Source organism: Phacochoerus africanus, chromosome 13 (assembly GCF_016906955.1).
Source record: "Phacochoerus africanus isolate WHEZ1 chromosome 13, ROS_Pafr_v1, whole genome shotgun sequence".
Classification (NCBI taxonomy): domain Eukaryota; kingdom Metazoa; phylum Chordata; class Mammalia; order Artiodactyla; family Suidae; genus Phacochoerus; species Phacochoerus africanus.
In genome coordinates this window covers 78,265,805-78,286,729 of record NC_062556.1, presented here as the reverse complement: position 1 = coordinate 78,286,729, position 20,925 = coordinate 78,265,805, and the positions used below count along the sequence as shown (strand labels likewise).

At 57.0% G+C, this 20,925-nt stretch overlaps 2 protein-coding genes across 7 annotated transcripts in view; both read left to right on the top strand.

Moving 5' to 3' along the window:
* Window positions 1–3,028, top strand: part of DCUN1D2 (defective in cullin neddylation 1 domain containing 2) — a 24,780-nt gene extending 21,752 nt beyond the window's left edge. For 4 of the 5 annotated variants that reach the window (XM_047755758.1, XM_047755759.1, XM_047755757.1 and 1 more), the window contains one exon: window positions 887–1,953. In XM_047755758.1, the coding sequence (XP_047611714.1) occupies window positions 887–1,002 (116 nt within the window). In that variant the 3' untranslated portion in view covers window positions 1,003–1,953. Of the gene's footprint in view, window positions 1–886; window positions 1,954–2,779; window positions 2,872–2,958 lie in introns of those variants that run through there. The other variant, XM_047755762.1, reaches the window with a different exon arrangement.
* On the top strand, window positions 2,985–20,925 carry LOC125113206 (inactive ADP-ribosyltransferase ARH2). Of its 2 annotated transcripts, none has more exons than XM_047755756.1 (7): window positions 2,985–3,041; window positions 10,216–10,380; window positions 15,777–15,902; window positions 17,703–17,843; window positions 18,484–18,611; window positions 19,870–20,002; window positions 20,555–20,925. In XM_047755756.1, exons 2-7 carry the CDS (start codon window positions 10,248–10,250, stop codon window positions 20,710–20,712), a joined length of 819 nt encoding a protein of 272 aa, XP_047611712.1. In that variant the 5' UTR covers window positions 2,985–3,041; window positions 10,216–10,247; the 3' UTR covers window positions 20,713–20,925. The 2 variants fall into 2 exon arrangements, with proteins under 2 accessions (XP_047611712.1, XP_047611711.1); XM_047755755.1 differs by lacking the exon at window positions 2,985–3,041 and adding an exon at window positions 5,812–6,276.

Here is a 20,925-nt window from a genome sequence, read left to right as displayed (position 1 = left end):
TTTCCAGGAGCTGGTCAATCGGTCAAAAGTAACTACCCAGTTCAAAGCTTAGAAATGTACTTTTCCCGTTCATGAACCTGTCAGAGAAATTCAGTATGAGGGCAAGGAGTGTTTTGAAACACTTTCGCAATACAGAGCCTATACGATTAGCCTCTATTTTAAATAGGTCTGCCTTAGCATCTGGCAGCAGAAAAGGTGGCATTTATAGTTTAGCCTGTAATTCCTTTACTGTGGGAAAAATCGTTGCTTCTTAGGTGTTTAACGCCTGTAGACACTTAGTTAGCATGTTGAACAGCATCATTCACGAGGGAACTGCAACAGTCACTAGTTTTGTTTCTTTGCTTCGTGAGAGTAATTGAGAGAATGTGAAATTGTATCACAGAAAATAATAGCTTCTAAAGGAAAACGATTAGATACCTGAACATTTCTCATACATTGCACTTTGTTTTAGAGGGTTTTTGAGGGCTTTTCAAAAAAGAAGTAGTGGTTAAGGATCTGGTGTTGCCGGGAGCTGTGGTGCAGGCCACGGATGTGGCTCAGATCTGGTGTTGCTGTGGCTGTGGCGCAGGCTGGCAGCTACAGCTCCGATTGGACCCCTAGCCTGGGAACCTCCGTATGCCGTGGGTGAGGCTCTAGAAAAGACAACCAAAAAAAAAAAAAGAAAAGAAATAAAGCAAGCTGAGTGATTTCATGGCTGCAAATCTTAAATGAAACCATTGAGACCGATACGAGTCTTCCTGTGATTCCTAGGAAAGGCGTGGACACAGCAGTGGAAAGGGGTAATCCAGACACGCCCCCGATTCCCCCTCTCAGCCTCCACGTTTCCGTGTCTGTGTAGACGTGTGTGTTAAGATGCACTTCTGTTTTGTGTGTGATTATCCTCCAGCCTGTACTGAACTGGTGGTCGACACAGAAGAGAATTCGAGCTACTTGGCTCTTTGTTGTGGCGTCAGAAGCTCAGCACTTGTGTGCTGCCTACAGTCTGGAATCGGTTGGCTTTGAGGAATCTCGATTTGGGCGAAGTTAAGTTCTGTGTGGATTTTCACGTCCTTTTTGACAGAGGGAGGTCTTTGCTGACCCACCCTGAACGGGCCTCGGGGACATGAGTTTAACAGGGATGCCTTCTGAGCCACATCCTCTCGGAGCCAGGACGGCTCACAGGTTGCTCGGAGCAGCTGCTGCTGCAGAGGTCCTTCCGCGGCCCCAGAGGAGCTTCTGTTCTTGATTCCAGCTCATGCTCTGCATTTTGAGTTTTGTTGTTCCTTTGCAAATGACCAAGTCCATCAGGACGGCCTTCAGCATGTGTTTGTAAGTGAGTCCAGCCTCTGAAGGGCACAGGTCTGTGTCTAGTTGTGTGGTTTATAAACATGCAAACTGAGAACTTGATAAGAAAAGTTTCGAGGACCAAACTAAGCCAAGACTAGATTGAATGTCTGCCATACAACTTTCTTTTTCTTTCTTTCCCAGGTTTGCCTCCATTTCTCAGTGGCAGACTTTTCATCATTGCGATGAGTTGAGTATAGATTTCAGTGACCGGCCCTCCCAGGGGCTCAGGACGTAGACTTAGCAGGTCGGGACTAAGCACCTTGGCCTTGAGCCGCGGGCGCCGTAGGTGAGACCTGGCCAGCCTGCCCTCCTGCCAGTGCCCGAAATTTCTGGCCTTGTCTTTCTTCTCATAAGACTCCAGGTTACTTCAGGCTGAGAACGTCTGTAATGGACTGTAAACTCACAGGGAATAGAGGTGTTTTATTTAAAATTAGCTACTAACTTATTTCTTTTGCTCAACCAATTTTAATGATTGAGCCTGGATATCTCAGGTTAAAGCTCCAACTTTAGAAGTTTTTGTCCACGTGGGACCAAGCAAGATTTAGATGAGGAGTTCCCGTCGTGGCTCAGTGGTAACGAACCCGACTAGGATCCAGAGGACACAGGTTCAAACCCTGGCCTCAACTCAGTGGCTTAAGGATCCAGCATTGCTGTGAGCTGTGCCGTAGTTGCAGACGTGGCTCGGATCCCGTGTTGCTGTGGCTGTGGTGTCGGCCGGCGGCTGTAGCTTGATTCGACCCCTCGCCTGGGAACCTCCACATGTGTGGGTGCGGCTGTAAAAAGAAGAAGAGAGTGTCTGGAAAGCATTTCAGGACGACTGTTCCTGGAGGGGCTGAGCCCTCCTCACGCGCAGGAAGTTACCTCAGCTCCTTCCCGTGCTTGCGTCGAGCTTATGAAAAGAAATAGACGCTGAACCTCCCGGGAGCAGAGACTGAATTCCAGTACCTGTGAATTGGGGGTCACAGGCGACTGAACCTAAAACACAGCATCCCTGTCCCGGGCACGCCCAAGAGTCAGTTTATATAGAAATTGTGAAATAACTGCTACCTTCCCGCCGGGACCTTGGGGACGTTGGGGACGTTGACTTGGAACCAGATAAACATGCTTGTGTGTCTCGACTTGGCCTCAAGAAAGTCCAGGTCTCTGTGGGACTTAGACGACCCCCTTTCGAAGCAGGCTCTGTCTCGGCCCTTACGGCGGCCGGGCGGGCCTCGTCAGAAGCTCCGTGCCCCTCTTTCTAAACAAGTGTTTGCCCTGTGGCGCATCACCCGGGAAGCGCGTTGGTCTGTTTTCCTTTAAACGCATGGAGTACGCTAATAGCAGCCAGGGCCGCTCGGTCCTGAAGAAGCCCAATACACGAGAAAATTAGAGTCTTCAAAACCGCTTAATTAGGGGTAATTATTTACATGTCCAAATAGTCTAACACACAAATCGTGCTTTGTGTATTTCCCAGAGTTGCAGACCCCGACGGAGCACAGCTCCAGGAACACTGTGTAAACGTGGCACTAGTTGGCACGCTGGGGCAAGGCCGCTGTGTTTTATTAAGTGAGTATCAGCTAAGAAGTGGTCATTTTCTGTGCAGTAGAAAGAGAAACTGGGACCTGTTAACTCCTCTTTCTCTCGTTTTACCAGATTTGGAAATGGCCGTGGCATACTGGAATCTGGTATTATCTGGAAGGTTTAAATTTCTAGACCCCTGGAACACCTTTTTGCTGGTAAGTGTCTTCCTGCCGGCTGTCCCAGTGTGAGGGGTCAGCAGGTTAGGTGCTGTTCACTGGTGCTGTGGCGGGCAGGGTCCTGCACCCCAGCCCTGCCACTCCAGGGAGCCGCGGCCACCCGGCTTCCACTGGCAGCTGACTCCTGACTGTCCCCGAGTCACCTCCTCTGGGAGTCCACACCAGCCTGCTCTCTGCTCCCCAGAAGCTCAGGCTGCTTCCAGGGAGCAGGGGGCCCCTCCTGACAGCACGTCCAGGCGCCTTTTCGGCCGCTCCGGGGAGGAGGGCGTGCTGCTGCAGCCGCGCTGGGCCCGCCGCTCCCTCCCACCCGTCCGCCTGCCCAGGCCTGCGCCTCCCGGGGAACCGGTGACGTGCACACACCAGGTCCCGTGTCACAGCAGCGGACCCCACCCCCAGGGACAAGCACAGCATCCCTCAGTCGGGAGTGGGTCTGTGCAGTAGAATGCAGCCACGGGGCAGTGACAGCATCAGGGGACGCGCTGCAGATGTGTGAGCAGGAAAAGCCAGGGTGGCAGCCGCACAAGGACGGCAGTTCTGAAGCGGGAGGCGGCTTATAAGCCGCTCGTGAACACACGAGCGTGTGACGTGCAGGCGGGCGCGGGACGGCCCTGCCATGGTCAGGTGGGAGCCCCTGCAGGAGGGAAGGAGCAGCACTGGTGGCAGGGGCTGGGGGGTGGTCCCAGGCCTCCTCCACGTGCTTGGCAAACCTGAAATACCGAATGCCCCAGACATCACCAGAAATTGACCGGTCCCATTGCCAGGAACCACCTGGTATATGGAAAAATAAATGGGTCAAGATACAACTTGCCTGTGAGCTGTAAGACCCTGGAGGTTCACAGGTTAACCGCTCGTGACCAGTTAACAAGTACATGCCCCCGTGCTGTCTCAGTGCCTGCCGAGACTTTCTGGACGGGACGGCGTCCCCTCCTTCTGTGTGGGTGACATAACACACGTGGCTGTGTTGCTTTAGCTTAACGGAATGAGGCGGACGTCTCGGCTCCCGGCTCCACGGGGGCAGCTGCATCCCCATCCCTAGCGCGCTGCCAGGGCCCGGGTGCCGGGTGAGCGTGGGTGAGCTCGCCTGCCACCGCCGTAGGCCAGGTGGTGCAGTTGCTCCTGGCATCTTCAGTAGCAGTTTCTGCTGCCTCCGTTTTAGCAAAAGAGGCCGGCGTGGGCAGTCCCTCTGCTCTCAGCCAGAGCCCTTCCACCTGCGGGGCGGGGTCTGAGGGGCTGTCCCGCGGGAGAGCCTGCGTTCCTCGCACCCAGGACCTGCTGTTCTTCAGAATCTCTCAGAATTGGGCTGGCTGGAACCCTTCTCCAGAACCACATTTTGAACATTTATTTAAGTGCATCTCAGTATGTTGTTATTGAACAAAACTTTTTTTTTTTTTTTGGCTGCACCTGCAGCATGTAGAAATTCCCAAGCCAGGGATGGAATTCATGCCACAGCAGTGGCCTGGGCCGCTGCAGTCACAACGCCAGATCCTTAAACCCATTGAGCCACAAGTGAATGGCAAGAATCTTCTTTTCTTAATTTTTAATTTTTTCAATTAAAGTATAGTTGATTTAGGAGCTCCTGTTGTGGCTCAGCAGGTTAAGAACCTGACAGTGTCTGTGAGGATACAGGTTCGATCCCTGGTCTCGATCAGAGGGCTAAGGATCCGACGTGGCTGTGGCACAGGCTGGCAGCTGCAGCTCTGATTCGACCCCTAGCCTGAGAACTTCCATGTGCCTGGGTGCAGCTGTAAAAATAAAACTAAATAAATAAATAAAGTTGGTTTACAGTGTTGTGTCAATTTCTGCTGTACAGCAAAGTGACCCAGTCATATGTGTATATACACTCTTTTTCAAATATACCTTCTATCAAGAACCTTTATTTTTATCGGATATGTTCTTTTTTTTTTCTTTTCCACAGGCACCTGTGGCATATGGAAGTCCAGGCTAGGGGTGGAATTGGAGCTGTAGCTGCCAGCCTACACCACAGCCACAGCAACGCCTGATGCTTAACCCACTGAGTGAGGCCAGGGATCGAACCTGCATCCTCACAGACTCTGTGTTGCGTCCTCAACCTGCAGGACCACAGTGGGGACTCCCGGGAGTCTTCTTACATCGGGGTGTGACACTTTCCACTTGGTCTGACCTGCGACCAGGCCCCGGGGGACAAGGGACCTGGGGACAGAGAAGGACAGCTCTCCCAATGCCTGGTTTCCAGTCAAGCCCCCTGGTTTACACACAGCCCCAGCCTCGGGGCTCGGGGGACGGTTCTTTCTGTGAACCTCGGGCCTTTGAAGGTGTGATGGTCCAGGGTGGCCGGTTGTGAGGCCCAGGGCTCTGCACTCGGCTCGCACACACACCCCAAGGGCCTGTTCTCTGCGCAGCCTCTGTCGGACGCGGAGCTGGGAGACACGCGTGGTCATTGCGCTGCAGCTCAGTGTGCTTTTTGCCTTTATAACATTTTATAATCAGCAGGTTTCCTGGGAATGAATCCGTGCATGTAGTAGATGAGTCAGCCGGGCGCCCGTCCAGGAGCAGGCACAGAGGCGCGGAGCGCACCGCGTGTAATTGCAATTCCAGGACAGGCGAGGCCACGGAGACAGGAAACAGATGCATGGTCTCGGGGGAGGGGGCACAGGGAGCCGGGGGCGGGGTCCTCGCAGGCACAGTGACACACTGGACGCAGGGCCTTCGTTGACTAGACTTAAAGCCCCGGGAGTGTGCCCTCTGATCGAGAACACTGCACACACGCCCCACTTCAAGTCCGGCTTGGCGCCCACAGCCGGGAGCCCCTCCTGCAGGGCGCAGACGCCGGCCACGTGGCTCCCGCAGGCCTGTGAGCTGCAGGTCCAGATGGCTTTCTCATTGGTGCCACCTGCAGAGACAGAAAAGGAGTGCCTGGCATTTGGGGAGGTTCCTAACGGCAACGCGATGACCCGAGCAGAGGCCGGCCGGGCGGACTCAAGGCGAGGCCACAGAGGCTGGGCAGGGCAGCCGCCCGCCGAGATGGAGAAGTTTCGGGCTGCGATGCTGCTGGGCGCCGTGGGGGACGCCCTTGGCTACAGAAATGCCTTCAGGGAGAACAGCGCCTCGGGCCCCAGGGTCCAGGAGGAGCTGCAGAAAGTGGGGGGGCTGGACCACCTGGTGCTGGCCCCTGAGAAGTGGCCGGTGAGCGACAACACCATCATGCACATGGCGACGGCCGAGGCCCTGGTCACAGGTAAGGCGCACCCTCGCTCTGGGCGCGCAGGCAGCAGGGCTTCCGCGGTGAGCACGAGCCAGGCGTGGGGTCGCTGCTGGGCTGCAACATCGCCTTGTAACCCACTAGGGTCCCCAACGAATGGGACATGCCCTCTCGGCCTCTCCGGTGACGCGGGCACTTCGCTCTGTGCGCCTGCAGATTCGGTTTCCTAAACTGGAACTTCATTGGTTTGTAGGCGTTCACTCCGCCGAGCCCATTTCCAGAGTTAAAACCAATCTGATCACTCCCTGGGGGCCGTTTGGGATGAGGGCCTCCGACTTCCCTGCAGATGGGAAGGCTGCTTCTGAATTTGCTTCAAAAGTATGTAAAATAATAAGCCCGTTTGAAACTTGGACGCGTTAACGCGCTACTGTCTGGGGATGACGTCTCCGTTCCGGGGAATTATGGTGAAAATGCCGTTGACCAAGTACGACCGCGGCCACTATGGTTTCTTCGCTGTCCTAAGAAAACGCTGTAGAGTTGGTGGAATCTGGGGGAGACAGCGCTTCTTGAACATTCTTTAAGTAGCAGGTTGACTTTAGGAAGAAGTTTTCCGTGAATTTCAGAGAAACAGCGGGTGTGTGATGGGAGGCCCACTTCTCCCCCAGTGTCTGCTCTTTAAAAACCCGTGAGGGCTGTCGGCGTGCCATTGCAAAATTAGAACCTGAGCAGCCCTGGAGTCGGAGGAATTTACATTTCCCTGTGCCCCTGTCATCATCCGAGCTGGGAGCTGGTTTAGCTCTGCTGTCACTGCACAGGAACGCGACAGCGGGGGCAGAGCTCAGGCGCCACAGATAAGACAGCGTCACAGCAAACAGGCCTGACAGTCCTCCTTCTGAGTCTCACAGCTGCAAAGTGTGGATGGTGCCTGTGTGTGGGTTGCCGGGCAGATTCCTGGGTCCTGCTGCGCCCACATCTGTGCGGTGACCCCAGGGTAGCAGCTGGCCTGTCTGCGGTGGGACTGTGCCAGTTAGATCAGGCCGTGTCCTCTTGGCAGGAGTTGAGCGGAGTCCGCCCCACATGAAGGGTGTGAATTCTGAGGATGGTGGCTCAGCCGTCACACCGCCTCAGGCCTGTCAGTCACCTGGGCGCCCGTGAGGGTGTCTTCCGATGCTCAACAAGCGTGCGGGTTTTCAGCACACTCAAAATCCAAGTTGGCATTCATTTACAATTAGTTTTCAAACAGCCCAGAGTTTTTCTTTTCTTTTTTTTTTTTTTTTTTTTTTTTTTTGCTTTTTAGGGCTGCACCCGCAGCATATGCAGGTTCCCAGGCTAGGGGTTGAATTGGAACTACAGCTGCCGGCCATAGCCACAGCCACGCCAGATCCTTAACCCACTGAGTGAGGCCAGGGACAGAACCTGCATCCTCATGGATGCTAGTCAGATTCTTAACTGGCTGAGCCACAGCAGGAACGCCAACCTTTTTCTTTGATAACAAACGAGCCTGTGGAAGGGGCTCTGAGCCATGTTAACAGTGATGCAGCAGACTCTGACATGGCACTGACAGTGGCCCGGGACAGTTCTAACTTCAGGCGTGGGCATCTGGTCCTCGCCCTCCCTACAAGTCGGCTCTATCGTGGCGGATTAGAGATAAAGGAACAGCTCACAGAGAGGCTGAGTTACTTGGCCAGTGCCACACAGCCGAGTGTGCTAGAGCAGGACTGGCACTGGGACAGCCTCTGGCACCTGCACTGAAGTACCATCCCACCCCGTGGGGCTAGTGGACGCAAAATATTTCAGGGGCCCTATGAACAGCACTTCACACGATTTCCAGAGACAGGCAGACTCCCCGCGGCGCTAGTTAGTACGTTGAGCTGACACTCTGCGGGGCTGTGGGGGGCGGGTGCCCCTGCACCTCGGGGTGTCTCTGAAACAGGCACTGCGGACCAGAAGCAGATGCTGACCTGGGCCGTGGGGTCCAGTACCCCACAAGGTGGGCGCGTGACCAGAATACACACATCCAATCCACAGAAGGCTCCTGCGTGCCTGCCCCTGTGTCAGCCACCGGCGGCTGAGAGGGGAGCCCCCACTTCCGAGCTTCACTCCGGGAGTGGCACCCCCTGAGCCTCTGAAGCTGGCTCGGGGCAGCTGTCTGTCTGTCCAAACTGTCGTGTGCATCTGACAGTGAGCAGTGTCTGCCACCGTGGTCAAGCAGAGTGGCCACGTCGCCACTGCGACAGAGGGGGGGCACTGGGGGCAGCCAGCAAGTGCCTCTGGCGGCAGGAGACAGGCCTGTCCCAGGGACAAGCAGGCCAGCTCTCCAGACAGTGACAGCATTTTGCAAGCTAATGCTTTTATTATAGTGACCGGACATCGCTATTGTGCCTTCCTTACGATGCCGGTGGCTAGGAGACTTACAAGCGGTTTCGTAAGCGGATTTGTTGGGCAGTGGAGACAGAGGAAAGCAGGTGGCGTGGCCTTGTCACCAAGTAGGGAAGCTTACAGAGCGGGGGGGCGCAGGTGCAAAGCTCTGAGTTCTGAAGACTTGAACCTGAAACCAACAGGAGTTTTGTTGCTTTTAAGAAGCTTTTTCCCCTTCAAAAAGGATGTTTTTCCAGAACAAAATGACTCGTCATAGGGTCTGGAAGGGCCAGGCCTATTCACTTGGGACCGAGATGGTGACGAGAAACAGCCTGGACATGCCTCCCGGCCAGCGTCCCTCGGTGTCACCCGGGGAGGGCCACCCTCCACAAGACCAGCAGACTCATTGCCCCCAACCCAGGTCTCACCACACCCCCTCCCCAACTCCCCTCGGAGGCAACGCCATGTGTGCCCAGCGACAGAGCATGACCAGGCCATGTGGGGACCTCCCCTGCTGAGAGGTGGGGGATGGACAGAAGGTCAGGTGGACAGGGGCCGGCGGCCGCTCTTCCCCCAGTCTGCCCGCCACTCAGAGCTCTGCTTGGCAGGCTGCTTTCCGCCGTCCGCTCTGTGCTGGGGCCCTGCTGGGAGGCAGCTTGGTTTTCAGTTGCCTTGGCTGGTCTCACGGCCCCTCCTGCCTGCTCCGAGCCTGGGGTGGGTTGTCCCCCAGAGCCAAGGAATCCACCCAGACAGGGGCAGCCCTGCTCCTTGCTGCAGCCGCGGCCTGGCCTGTGGTGCCAGCACAGATCGGACTCGAGAGCCGTCAGGCTGTTGGGCAGGCCTACCTCTGCCCTGCACATCCAGCTCTGCTCCTGTGTGACCAGGCGCCCGGGGCCCCGTGTGGAGGGCGTGCAGCCTTTGCCCACCACGCTGTGCACTCATCGAAGGGCAGAAATGCTCAGGCCTTGCTATCGGAATCCCCTTGCCAGCTCTGGCCTGGGGCAGGTCACACCTCTTTGAGCCTGGCCTGGGAGAGAACAGTGCTGGGGGAGGGGCCGTGAGACCAGCCAAGCTCAGGGTCCCCATGATCTGGGGGACCCTGGGGATCTGGACCACACTCGAACCCAGAACGCCTCCCCACGTGGGGTGCAGTGGGGACTTGGCTGCGGCATGGGTGGGAGGAGAAGGGAGCTGGAGACCAGGGACAGCCCCCCCATTGCCTGAACCTGAGTCCCTAATGGCCCAGGGACAGGCTGTTTCCGGCCAGCTGGTCCTCACCGGCATCGACCGTCGGCTGTGTAAGGGCTGCAGGTTTTTCTAGAGTCTTGGGTGGAACTAGAAGCACAGGACAAACTGCAACTGAAATTAAATGAAATCCAAAGCCATTCCGGTTTCTCTGGGCAGCCAGGGATGTGCGCGACGCTCACCAAATTCTCCTCTGGTGGAGGTGGGGGGGGAATGGTCGCTGCCGCCCCGCCCATCGGGCCGACCCCGCCCACTACTCTGGGCCCGCCCATCGGGCTGACCCCACCCACCACCCTGGCCCCGCCCATCTGCCTGAGCTTGCCCCTACGTCTGCCCCGCCCATCAGCCTGACCGGTCCTCCCTCCTCCCCAGACTTCTGGTGCCTGGACGACCTGTACCGCGAGATGGTGAGGCGCTACGTGGACGCCCTGGAGAAGCTTCCGGAGCACCGCGCCGACCCCGCCACCATCGAGGGCTGCTCACAGCTGAAGCCAGACAACTATCTCCTGGCCTGGCACACGCCCTTCAACGACAAAGGTCAGGGACGCTTTCTGCTCCCTCCCGGTTCTGGGCACCAGTTTAGGGGACAAGGGGACACCAGCCTCCTAGCTCCTCTGTCACCATCCCTGGTTTCTTGTAGGAACACTTTCCCACTGCTTTAAGTTTGTGCCTTTAACCAGCGTATCAGGGAGCCCATGCGGCACCTGCCCCTGAGCCTCTGTGTTCACGGGGAGATGGAGCAAGCGTCCTCGTCTCCTGCTCCAGGACTGCTGCTCCGGGGGTCTGGGCCCCTCCGGTTTGCACTGGGACGGCATGTAAAGAAGCAGGAGAACACGGCCCCGGAGGAAGAGAAAAGGCAGTAAGTTAGAACTGACGCAGGACAGCCTCAGTGCGCACACAAAAGAATGTGTCTTCTGTGTTCTCAAAAGTCCAATAGAGACACGTGGGTATAAAAAACACCTAAATCACATTTCTGCAGAAAAACACCACACTGTCTGGGATTAAAAATTCACTATGAGATTAACAGCAGATTTGACATTTCCAGAAAAGATTAGCGAGTTGGAAGGCACAGCAATAGGAACGATCCGAAACAGGACCTCAGAGAAAAAAGAACCCAAAATATGGAAAGGTCACCAGGGAGCCAGGGGCCAGGTCAGAGCAGCAGCAGCCCTGCAGCCGGAGTTCTGAAAAGAGGGGCATAAAAAAGACGTCAAGTGACCAGCAGGCTAGCTGGTTATTTGGGCCTCTAAAAGGTAGTTGGGAGTTCCCGTCGTGGCTCAGTGGTTAACGAATCCAACTAGGAACCATGAGGTTGCAGGTTCAATCCCTGGCCTCGCTCAGTGGGTTAAGGATCCGGCATCACCATGAGCTGTGGTGTAGGTCGCAGATGCGGCTTGGATCTGATATGGCCGTGGCTCTGGCGTAGGCCGGCACCTGGCTCCGACTGAACCCCTGGCCTGGGAACCTCCATATGCTCCAGGTGCGGCCCTAAAAAGATAAAAAAAAAAAAAGATAGCTGGCATTAAAAGTAACGCCCAGTTTATCGAGAACGTAGAAGCAAATGCCTGATGCCAGCAGGGGGTGGGGTGGGAGCAGAAGGGTCTCAACGGAGCCTCGAAGCGGGTCAGTGTCCCATGACAGGGAACCCAGAGCAGCTGCTCAGACGCCTGGGCCAGCAAGATGTAGATGGAACCGTTTTAGCGGTACTCGCTGGGGACCAGCCCTCAGCCCAGAGGCTGCTTCCCCCCTGGAGACGCCACCTCACTGTGGGTGCCATGAGCGCCTCGTCCAGCACGGCGTCTGCCCGGGGAGGGAGCCCCCGGAGAACCACGCAACGCTCCCTGTGGGACCGCTGGGCTTGGCGGGAGTGCGGAAGGCACGGGGCTGGGCTCTGCAGGCCCCTCCTGCTGGGCACCGTTAGGGTCCTCGCTGTCCTCCACCCTGAGATGGGTCGCGGGCCGTCCTGCTCAGTGACAGGCCGTCCACAAACGGCAGGAAAGAGCCATGGGCACAAATGGGACACGTAGAAAACCAGTAACGAGATGACCCACTTGAACCTTATCAGTCATCGCAGCAGCTGGACGTCTGAGGACCCAAAGAAAAGGCAGAGGTGGGTCTGGATGGGAAGCAGGTCCCGGCCCTGTGCTGCTGTGAGAAACGCATCTCAGGAGCTCCTGCTGCGGCACAATGGAGCACTGGGATGCAGGTTTGATCCCTGGCACAGTGGGTTAAGGATCCCGTGTGGCTGAAGCTGCATCTGTGACTTGGATCTGAGCCCCGGCCCAGAAACTCCATATGCTGTGGGGGCGGCAAGAAAAAGAGAAGAGAAGAGGAAAGGAAAGGAAGGAAGGAAGGAGGGAGACGTTGTAAATACAAAGACGGAGTTCCCTTCACGGCTCAGTGGTTATGAACCCGACGAGGGTCCACGAGGATGCGGGTTCAGTCCCCGCCTCCAGTGTTGCTCACCCGGGTACATCCTGGAGGATTCTGTCACGGACCCGCAGAGCCAGAGCATCAGCCACGCCTGGCTGGTGGTGGTGGAGGAAGGATGTGTTCACCGCTCCTCGAGCTTATTTGGTGTCTCCAGAGCTGTGCAGGATTCAGTCTCGCCCGGTTCAAAAGCGAGGTCACCAAGACCATGCAGGGTTTTGAATGCATCTTGGCCAAGCGGCAAAGTGAGGCCGCTCCCCAAACCCTTGTTGAAACAGCCAAGGAGGCTAAGGAAGAGGCCAGGGAGACGCAGTGACAGTTGCGGAGAAGGCCAGGGACCTGGCCAGCAAGGCAGCCACCAAGCAGCAGCAGCAGCAGCCCAGGCCCTGGGGCGGCCCCATAGCAGACCACCTGCTCCCATCCCCGTGCCCTCTCCCCCTCGTACTTATTAAAAGTCAACTTCCAGCCCTGTCTCCTGTTCGGGTGCTGGGCTGGGGGTGGTGTCCTGTTTGGCATCTCCAGCACACCCGGCTGGTTACCCACAGCTGAGCCGGGCCCCCTTATTCCCGCCTCAAGTGGCTGACGACACAGGTGCAGGGACGGGGCCCATGGTCATGGCGTCCAGGTGAGGTGATTGTAAATGCTAGACTGTCAGCTCCGTGAGGGCAGGACCTTCGTTTTATTTTCTGTTGTGTCCCACGAACCTGGAACGAAATCTAGCACATAACAGGCATTCAATAATACCTGTGGAATTAAAAAAAAAAAAAAAAAAACCCTGGCCTTGCTCAGTGGGTTAAGCATCTGGTGTTGCTGTGGCTGTGGTGTAGGCCAGCAGCTGCAGCTCTGATTCTGCCCCTAGCCTGGGAACTTCCATATGCCTCGGGTGCGGCGCTTAAAAGAAATAAAATAAAATAAAAACAAAGAAAAATAGGTTAAATAGGAAAAGACATATCATATAACCCTAATCAGTAGAAAGCTGGAGTGACTCTATTCAAATAAACAGACAGTGAAGAATATTGCCAGGGAAAGTGACAAAATTCGTTGTGACGAATGCATCCTTTCATTGGGAGGAATAATAAAAGTGTATGTAAGAAACCCTCAAAATATATGACGCGAAACTGATAGCGCTGCGTCGAGAAGCAGATAAAGGCACGTTCTGGAGATCTCAGGACTAAGGCCTCAGACTAATGGCCTCGTTTTCACCACAAGAAACCAGAAAAGGGAAAGCGGATGGAACCCAAAGGAAAGAGGAGAAAAAAGGAAAACGTGAAAATCAATAACAGAAACGGGAAAACCACAGAGAAAATCAACAAAAGAAAAAGCTGTTTGTTTCAGAAGAAAAAAAAATCGATAATCCTCCAGGTGACATGATCAAGAAGAGAAGAGGAACCCACAAATGCCAGCAGCAACGGTGAGAGGGCGACGTCCCTGCAGACGCTCCTGAGCCCAGAGGAACGTGAAGGGATATTGTTAAAACTCTTATGCCGGGAGCTCCCGTGGTGGCTCAGCTGACGTGAACCCGACTAGGATCCATGAGGATGTGGGTTTGATCCCTGGCCTTGCTCCATGGGGGTTGGGGATCGGCGTTGCCGTGAGCTGGGGTGTCCGTCACGGAGGCAGCTCGGATCCCGTGTTGCTGTGACTGTGGCGGAGGCCGGCGGCTACCGCTCCCGTTCGACCCCTGGCCTGGGAACGTCCACAGGCCGCAGGCCTGGCCCTAAAAAGCAAAGCGTTTTTTTAAAAAAGTGATATGCCAACAAAGGTAGCATCTTAGATGAAGTGGAAAAACTCCTTGAAAGATATAAACCACCAAAGGTCCCTCGAGACTAAACAGGTCCCCGTTAGCGAGACATCTGAGAAGGAATTTACGAGGAAACACCCCGGGGCCAGGTGGCGCCCTGGGGTCTACGAACAGCCAGCGAAGCAGGAGCCCCAGTGTCCACAGTCCCCCCCAGGCGCTCAAGGGGGAGGAACACGTCCCAGATGCGCCCTTCTGCCTCAGAGGACCTGCCAAGAGGACGAAACGGCCACACAGGAGACAGGATTGCAAAGCATGCATCTGATAAAGGGTTTGAGTCCAGAGTGTCTAGAGAACTCTTAAAACAGCAATGAGAAGGTATGCAACTCAGTACGAAAATGGGAAACTATTTAAAGAAGCACGTCACCAAGGACAGGTGTGGGGCCAACCCACCCCACTGGTGGCTGCGCGGCGGGAGGAGCCCCAGGGTGAGACGCTGCACCTGACAGCAGCCGAGCCCCTCGACGCGGGTCCCGGGAGCGCTGCCAGCGGGGGTTCGGCGGTGCACCCACCTGGGAAACAGCTCCTCCTACTTTCCGCCCCGAGGAGTCTGCCCGGAAGAAGAGGCGGCGTCTGTCCACACGAGGTTTGGCTCTGGAGGTTCCCAGCATCTTTCTTGGCCTCGCCTCCAAACTGGAGACAGGCCAAGTGCCCATCAGCAGGAAATGGATAAACCAGCTGCCGTCCCTCCGTCCAGACGGTGGAGTCCAGCTGCCCCCTGTGCCCACACATGACGCAGGAGTGGCTCTCAAGACAGTCGTGCTAAGTGAACAAAGCCAGGCAGGAAAGAGTAGCTTCTGTGTGATTCCGTGCGTGTGAATCCCAGGAAATGCACATGAATCTGCAGGTGGTGGGCAGGGCAGAAGGCGCACAAGAAAACCTGGGCATGTTGGATAAACAACCTTTATTTAGCTGCTGGTGTACGTGTCAAGACCAGCATTCTTTAAACATGAATAGCTGGGAGTTCTTGTCGTGGCGCAGCAAAAAGGAATCTGACTAGGAACCATGAGGACACGGGTTCGATCCCTGGCCTCACTCAGTGGGTGAAGTATCCGGCATTGCTGTGAGCTGTGGTGTAGGTCGAAGACACTGCTCGGATCTGGCGTTGCTGTGGCTGTGGTGTAGGTGGGTGGCTACAGCTCCGCTTCAACCCCTAGCCCGGGTGTGGCCCTAAAAAGACAAATAAATAAATAAGAATAGCTGATTGTATGTCAATTATAACCCAGTGAAACTGTTTTTGAAAAGAGGGAGTCAGCGTGATGGGAAGTGTGCTGTGCACACACCTGCTGGGCCGGGCACACTGCAAGCATATCCCCACACCACCAAAAATTCCTTCTAGGGAGTTCCCGCTATGGCACAGCAGGTTGTCTCTGGCAGCTCAGGTCACAGTTGCAGCTCAGATTCGGTCTCTGGCCCAGGAACTTTCATGGGCCATGGTGGGGCCAAAGAAATTCATTTTAATGGCTGCATATATTCCGATGTATGCTTGCTTTGCAATTTCTGTCATCTCTTTTCTTTGTCAGGAAGGTGGGCCGTTTCCCCATTTTTGACTCATTTAAATGACAGTAGGATAAACATAATATTTAATAAATAGAAAGTTATTACATACGTTTTTGTACATTTTCATACTGCTCATGAAAGCCGGCTTGCCAGAGGCAGAATTATTGGTGGCAAAGTCTTAATGCAGCTTCCATGACCCACATAGGCTCGGGGTTTGGCGCTGCCACCAAGGCGATGTGTGTGGGCATGCGGTACTGGAAGCCAGAGCGGCTGGGGACGCTGGTGGAGGTCAGCGTGGAGTGTGGCCGGATGACACACAACCACCCCACGGGTAAGACGGGTTCAAGCCACCGCAGCCGGCTCTGGTCTGCTTGTTGTCCGCAGGTGGGGTTCTTTGACCTTCAGTTCTGCTTAAGTCCTGCTCTGGAGCTGAAGGCAGGCTGGTGGGGAGGGTGGGGACGTGGGACAGGACAGGGGGCTCCTGGGTTCAGTATCCACCACGTCAGAATAAAAGACAAGGAACAGCAGGGTTTCTGAACGAGGCTGGGATCTGGGCTGCATCCCGGGAACCGGCGTTTCTGTCGTATCGTCCGGCAGGGAGGCAGCACGCGGTCAGGTCCCTGCCCAGCCTCTGTCCCCTCCCTGTAGCAGGATGTCGTGGCCACTGGGGCCCCCGCTGCTCCTGGGTGAGGACGGAGCTCGTAGGATGGTAAAACCTCTGGGCTGCACGCAGCGCCCGGGGCCCGGAGGGAGGGCCGCAGGCTGGCAGTTCCCCAGCACCCACCTGTGGGAATGCCAGGGAGGCAGCCAGCTCCGAAATTAAGGAAAAGGTCTCCCCTGGTGGGCTCAGCAGGTTAAGAATGAGGCACTATTACTGCTGTGGCTCGGGTCACTGCTATGGCTCGGGTTCGATTCCTGGACAAGGAACTTCTGCATGCTGAAGGAACAGCCAAAAAAAGGAAATAAATAGAAATAAAAATACTTAAAAAAAAAAAGAAAAAAGAAGACTATCGGAAGCTCTCATGACCCACCTTCATCCCAGCAGGGCAGTGACGTGCTCTCCCCAGGTTGAGGCTCCCAGCTGCTCTCCGTGACTAGGCTCCTTTCAAGGTCTCCCGCAGCGTCCAGGGTTACTGGTGTCCCCCACTGAGCTGCAAGAGCTGCCCTGTGCCCTCCGAGAAGCACCCCTACTGGGGTGTGAGCCATGGCCTCGGGCACCATGGTGCCCAAGCCATGGATGTGGCAAACTTGCTGATGAGTCCACTGCAGGTGCCACGTCTAAGCCACAGCCCACAGATGAGTCTGTTAGACTTTTAAGGTTTAAGAGGATGTTCACGTAATTTGGCCCGGGGGCCGGAGAGGCATCTGCGAAGGGGCGCAGGAGCAGGCCTCCCCAGAAGCCGCCAGGGAAGTGAAGGTTACTTCCCCAGAAGTAAATGGGAAGCAGGAGGGGGTTGAGCATCCGGAGACAATGCCATGAGCACAGGAATCTGGGCGGAGAATTTAAAGGTCTGAAACAGTGCTAATTTATCGCCCACTTGTACGAAGATGCAGTTCACCGTTTGAGGGCTGGCTAGCGTGTGCCTTTCCGGGATGACGACTGGGCTCCACAGCTAAGATCAGGAAGCGCATTTTAGTTACTGACTTGCTTGGCCGTGGCGTGCGGCGGCTTGATGTGGCCCTCAGTTCCCAGGCAGGGGGTTGAACCCGGGTCACAGCAGTGAAGGCTCTAGACCACCCGGAGCTCCCCCCAGAAAGTACGTTTTAACGTCACGCCCCTTCTCAGGTTTCGAATCATTTTTATTACCTGCAGAGCATCGCCCCAGACTGTGGAGCTGAAACAGCCCATGATGGGGGGTGGCGGGGGGTCAGGATGACAGCGGGACCCTGGGTGTGAGAACGGGACGCCCCTCCCTGCCCTAGAAACGGTCACAGCCCGCGCCTCCCCGGGGCAGCTTGGCAGCGCTCGCCTGGGTGCGGAACTGAGTGTCCCACCGCAGCCCTTAAAAGGCGGGTATTGCCCCCCCACCCCAAACAATGGAAACTTGAGAAGAAGTCACCCAGGGTCTTGTGGCAGGGACCACACCTGGCAAGGGTGTGACGGTGCCCCCCTGACCCTCTCTCACCCCAGGCTTCCTAGGGTCACTGTGCACGGCCCTGTTTGCCTCCTACGCCGTCCAGGGAAAGCGGCTGGAGCAGTGGGGGCGAGACATGCTGAGGGCGGTCCCGCTGGCCGAGGACTACTGCAAGAAGACCATCCGGCACCTGGCAGGTGAGCCCCTCTGGCACCTGCTCTGGCGGTCCCCTCCCCGACGCAGAGCAGATCTGGACAGACCGGCTCGGGGGAGGCCCGTCCTCTGCCCTCGGTGAAACACGAGCCTGCTGCGGGACCGCGGGGCAGGCCGACCCCATGGAGGAGGCCCAAGGGTGGGCCCAGGCATTCCCGGGACCCCCACCGGGTCCTCCAGACACAGGTGCCCACCCCGTCACCCATGAGCTGGTACAGCTGCTGCTCCAGACTTTCTGAGACAATGTCTCCTCAAGCGACTCCATAAAGTGGCTTCAGTGCCTCTGGGACTTGGGTCTCCAGCTGTGAAGCGGGGTAACGAACGCCCTCTCCTGGCCTTGCAGGCCCAGTGGGGAGCGAATAAAACACACAGGATCAGAGTTTTCAGGAAAGTCTACCTCAGTTCAGCGCGTCACTAATTCTGAGCTGTCTCCCTTGCCAGTTTCAAAGTAGCTGCGAACCTGAGCACGTGCCAATTTCTGGAGCAATCGCTAAGGCGGCGTGCCAGGGTCTACTCACCCCAAGTGGGTGGGGGGGTGCTGGCTCTGCTCTGTCCCTCCCGCCTGTGCCCACGGCACCCAGCTGGACGGCCACCACAGCCTGCCCGCCTGCTGTTTGCGTTTAGAGTACCAGGAGCACTGGTTTTACTTCGAAGCAAAGTGGCAGTTTTACTTGGAGGAAAGAAAAATCAGTGAGGACTCGGAGAGTGGGGCCACCTTCCCCGACCACTATGACGCAGAGGAGAGGGACAAGGTGAGCTCGCCATGTCTGGGGCAGAGGGGGCGGGGGCGCTGTCCGGGGCCCCCACGCCAAGCAGCCACCCAGGGACCCCCGTCCGTGGGAACCCCGCAGTAGAGACGGGCTGAGGGAGCAGCCGCACATGGGGGGCCATGGACGACTTCGTTTTTCTCTTTTCATTTTCTCTGGTTATAAGCATGATTTGTGCTAGAAAAATTGAAAATGCCATCGTTAAAAACAGCCCATCTCACTTCATCTCTTCTAGGGGCTGGGATATAAGGTTGCATAGGATGAACAAGTCTGTGCAAACCACTGGCATTCCCCATGCTGTGAAAACCCCTAAGTGCCGGAAATCGTTCTGGTCATGTTTGGTAGCACAAAAGAAAACCCTGAGTAACTGTGGCTTAACCAAGGTAGAAGCTTATTATCCCCGTGTCAAGGGAATCCTGAACTGAGTCACACATCCTTTGCGGCAAGGAGCTGAAGATCCTTCTATCTGGCTGCTCTGCTGTTCTGAGAGCATGCCTCATAGTCCAGACTGGCTGCTTCAGCTCCGGCCAGCACGTCTGCTTTCCAGGTGTTGGGAAGGTGCAGGGGGAGAGGAAGGGCCCACCCTTCCCTTCTCAGCTGCTTCCTATTACCCTTTTGTTTCCCTCTCATGGGGCTCCCCAGCACAGCGCAAAACCCCAGTTCTTCCAGTGGAGACGCTGTTGCCCCGAACCAGCACTGACTCTGTTGCTGAGGCGCAGAAGTGTGACCTGCCTGCACCCACCTCCCTGGCTCCTGTCTGGCCCCGGCCCCTCTCACAGACCTATAGGGACCCCTCTGAGCCACCAGCTGCCTGAGTCACTGTTGCCCCTGCCCTGCGGCCTGCGGAGTCCCGCAGCCCTGACCACACCCGGCACCCCTGCAGGGCCTTGCTTGCCCCTTTGCCTTCCCAGCCCACATGTCACGCAGTGGCTCCTGGCTGTGTCGTCACAGCAGCCCTGTCACAGGCCCCTTGGCCGGCTCTGCTTCTGTCATGGACTCCGCTGCCTGGCAGCTGGCACGTTTGTTTATCTGCAGGAGGGCAGGGCTGTGAGGGCCACGGGAGAGCGTCTTTCCTGCTCACTGTCCTTCCACAGCCCTGGGGCAATGCCCGGCACACAGGGGACGTCAAGTGGGCGCCCGGCGAGCAAGCCGATGGCAGGCCCCTGGCTGAAGCCAGAGCGAGTGTGCCAGTGCCCCTGGCGTGGTTCCAGGGCCGGGCCCTGACCCATGGCTCTTTCTCCAGACCTACAGGAAATGGAGCTCAGAAGGCCGAGGGGGGCGGCGAGGCCACGATGCTCCCATGATCGCCTACGACGCCCTCTTAGGAGCCAAGGGCAGCTGGGCGGAGCTCTGCCAGCGTGCCATGTTCCACGGAGGTGAGATGCCTTTCTGAGGCCCTGGGCTCGCAGGCCGCCAGAGCCCTTCTCGTCCAGACAGACGCAGGCAGCCTGTCTGGGCTGTGCTGTCGGGTCGGGCCGTGGCGCCCCTCGGTCCCATGCTGGCGCCTCGCTTCTCCACCCAGTGCCGCTTCTCCTTCGAGCAGCGCGACATAAGGGGCTTCCAGGCAGGCACCCCACTGGCACGGGCTCCCCACCAGTCCTGCTGGGACCTCCTGGTGCCCAGATGGTGGGGACATGGCACTCTCCAGGGCAGGAGGAGCAGAGAAGGGGCAGCGGGACCTGGGGCGGCAGAGGGAGGGGTGGCATCAGAGGAGGGCACCCAAACCGCAGCTGAGCGGGAGGGAGGGCAGTGCAGGGCCGAGGAGCCCTCGGGCCGGGAGCTGCGGGAGGGGAGCCCGCACGGGCATCAGGCTGGGGCCTGTCACCGGCTCTGGCTGAGCGGCCCTGCCCAGGGGAGGCTGAGCCGGGAGCCCAGGGCGGCCGGCACAGGGCCGCTGGGAGCTCCCTACGGGCCTTGCTTCCTTCCAGGTGAGAGCGGGGCCTCGGGGGCCATCGCGGGCTGCCTGTTCGGGCTGCTGCACGGGCTGGACGCCGTCCCCACGGGCCTGTACCGGGAGCTGGAGCACAAGGAGCAGCTGGGCCGCCTGGGCGAGACTCTGCACCGCCTGTCCTCGGAGGAGAAGTAAAGTGCTTCCCCGCAGGCCCGGCCCCGGCTCGGGGGCCACACGCAGCTCGCGGGACACGTTACCGTTGCCTCCCAACCACTGAACCCTAACTGCTGCATAAAATACATTGTTTGTCCTACGAGCACGTTCTCCTGTCCCGGCCCAGGCCTGGTGCCGTGCTGGTGTCTGGATTTGATGGCCTCAAACCTCCAAATACACTGCTCACCAAGAGTC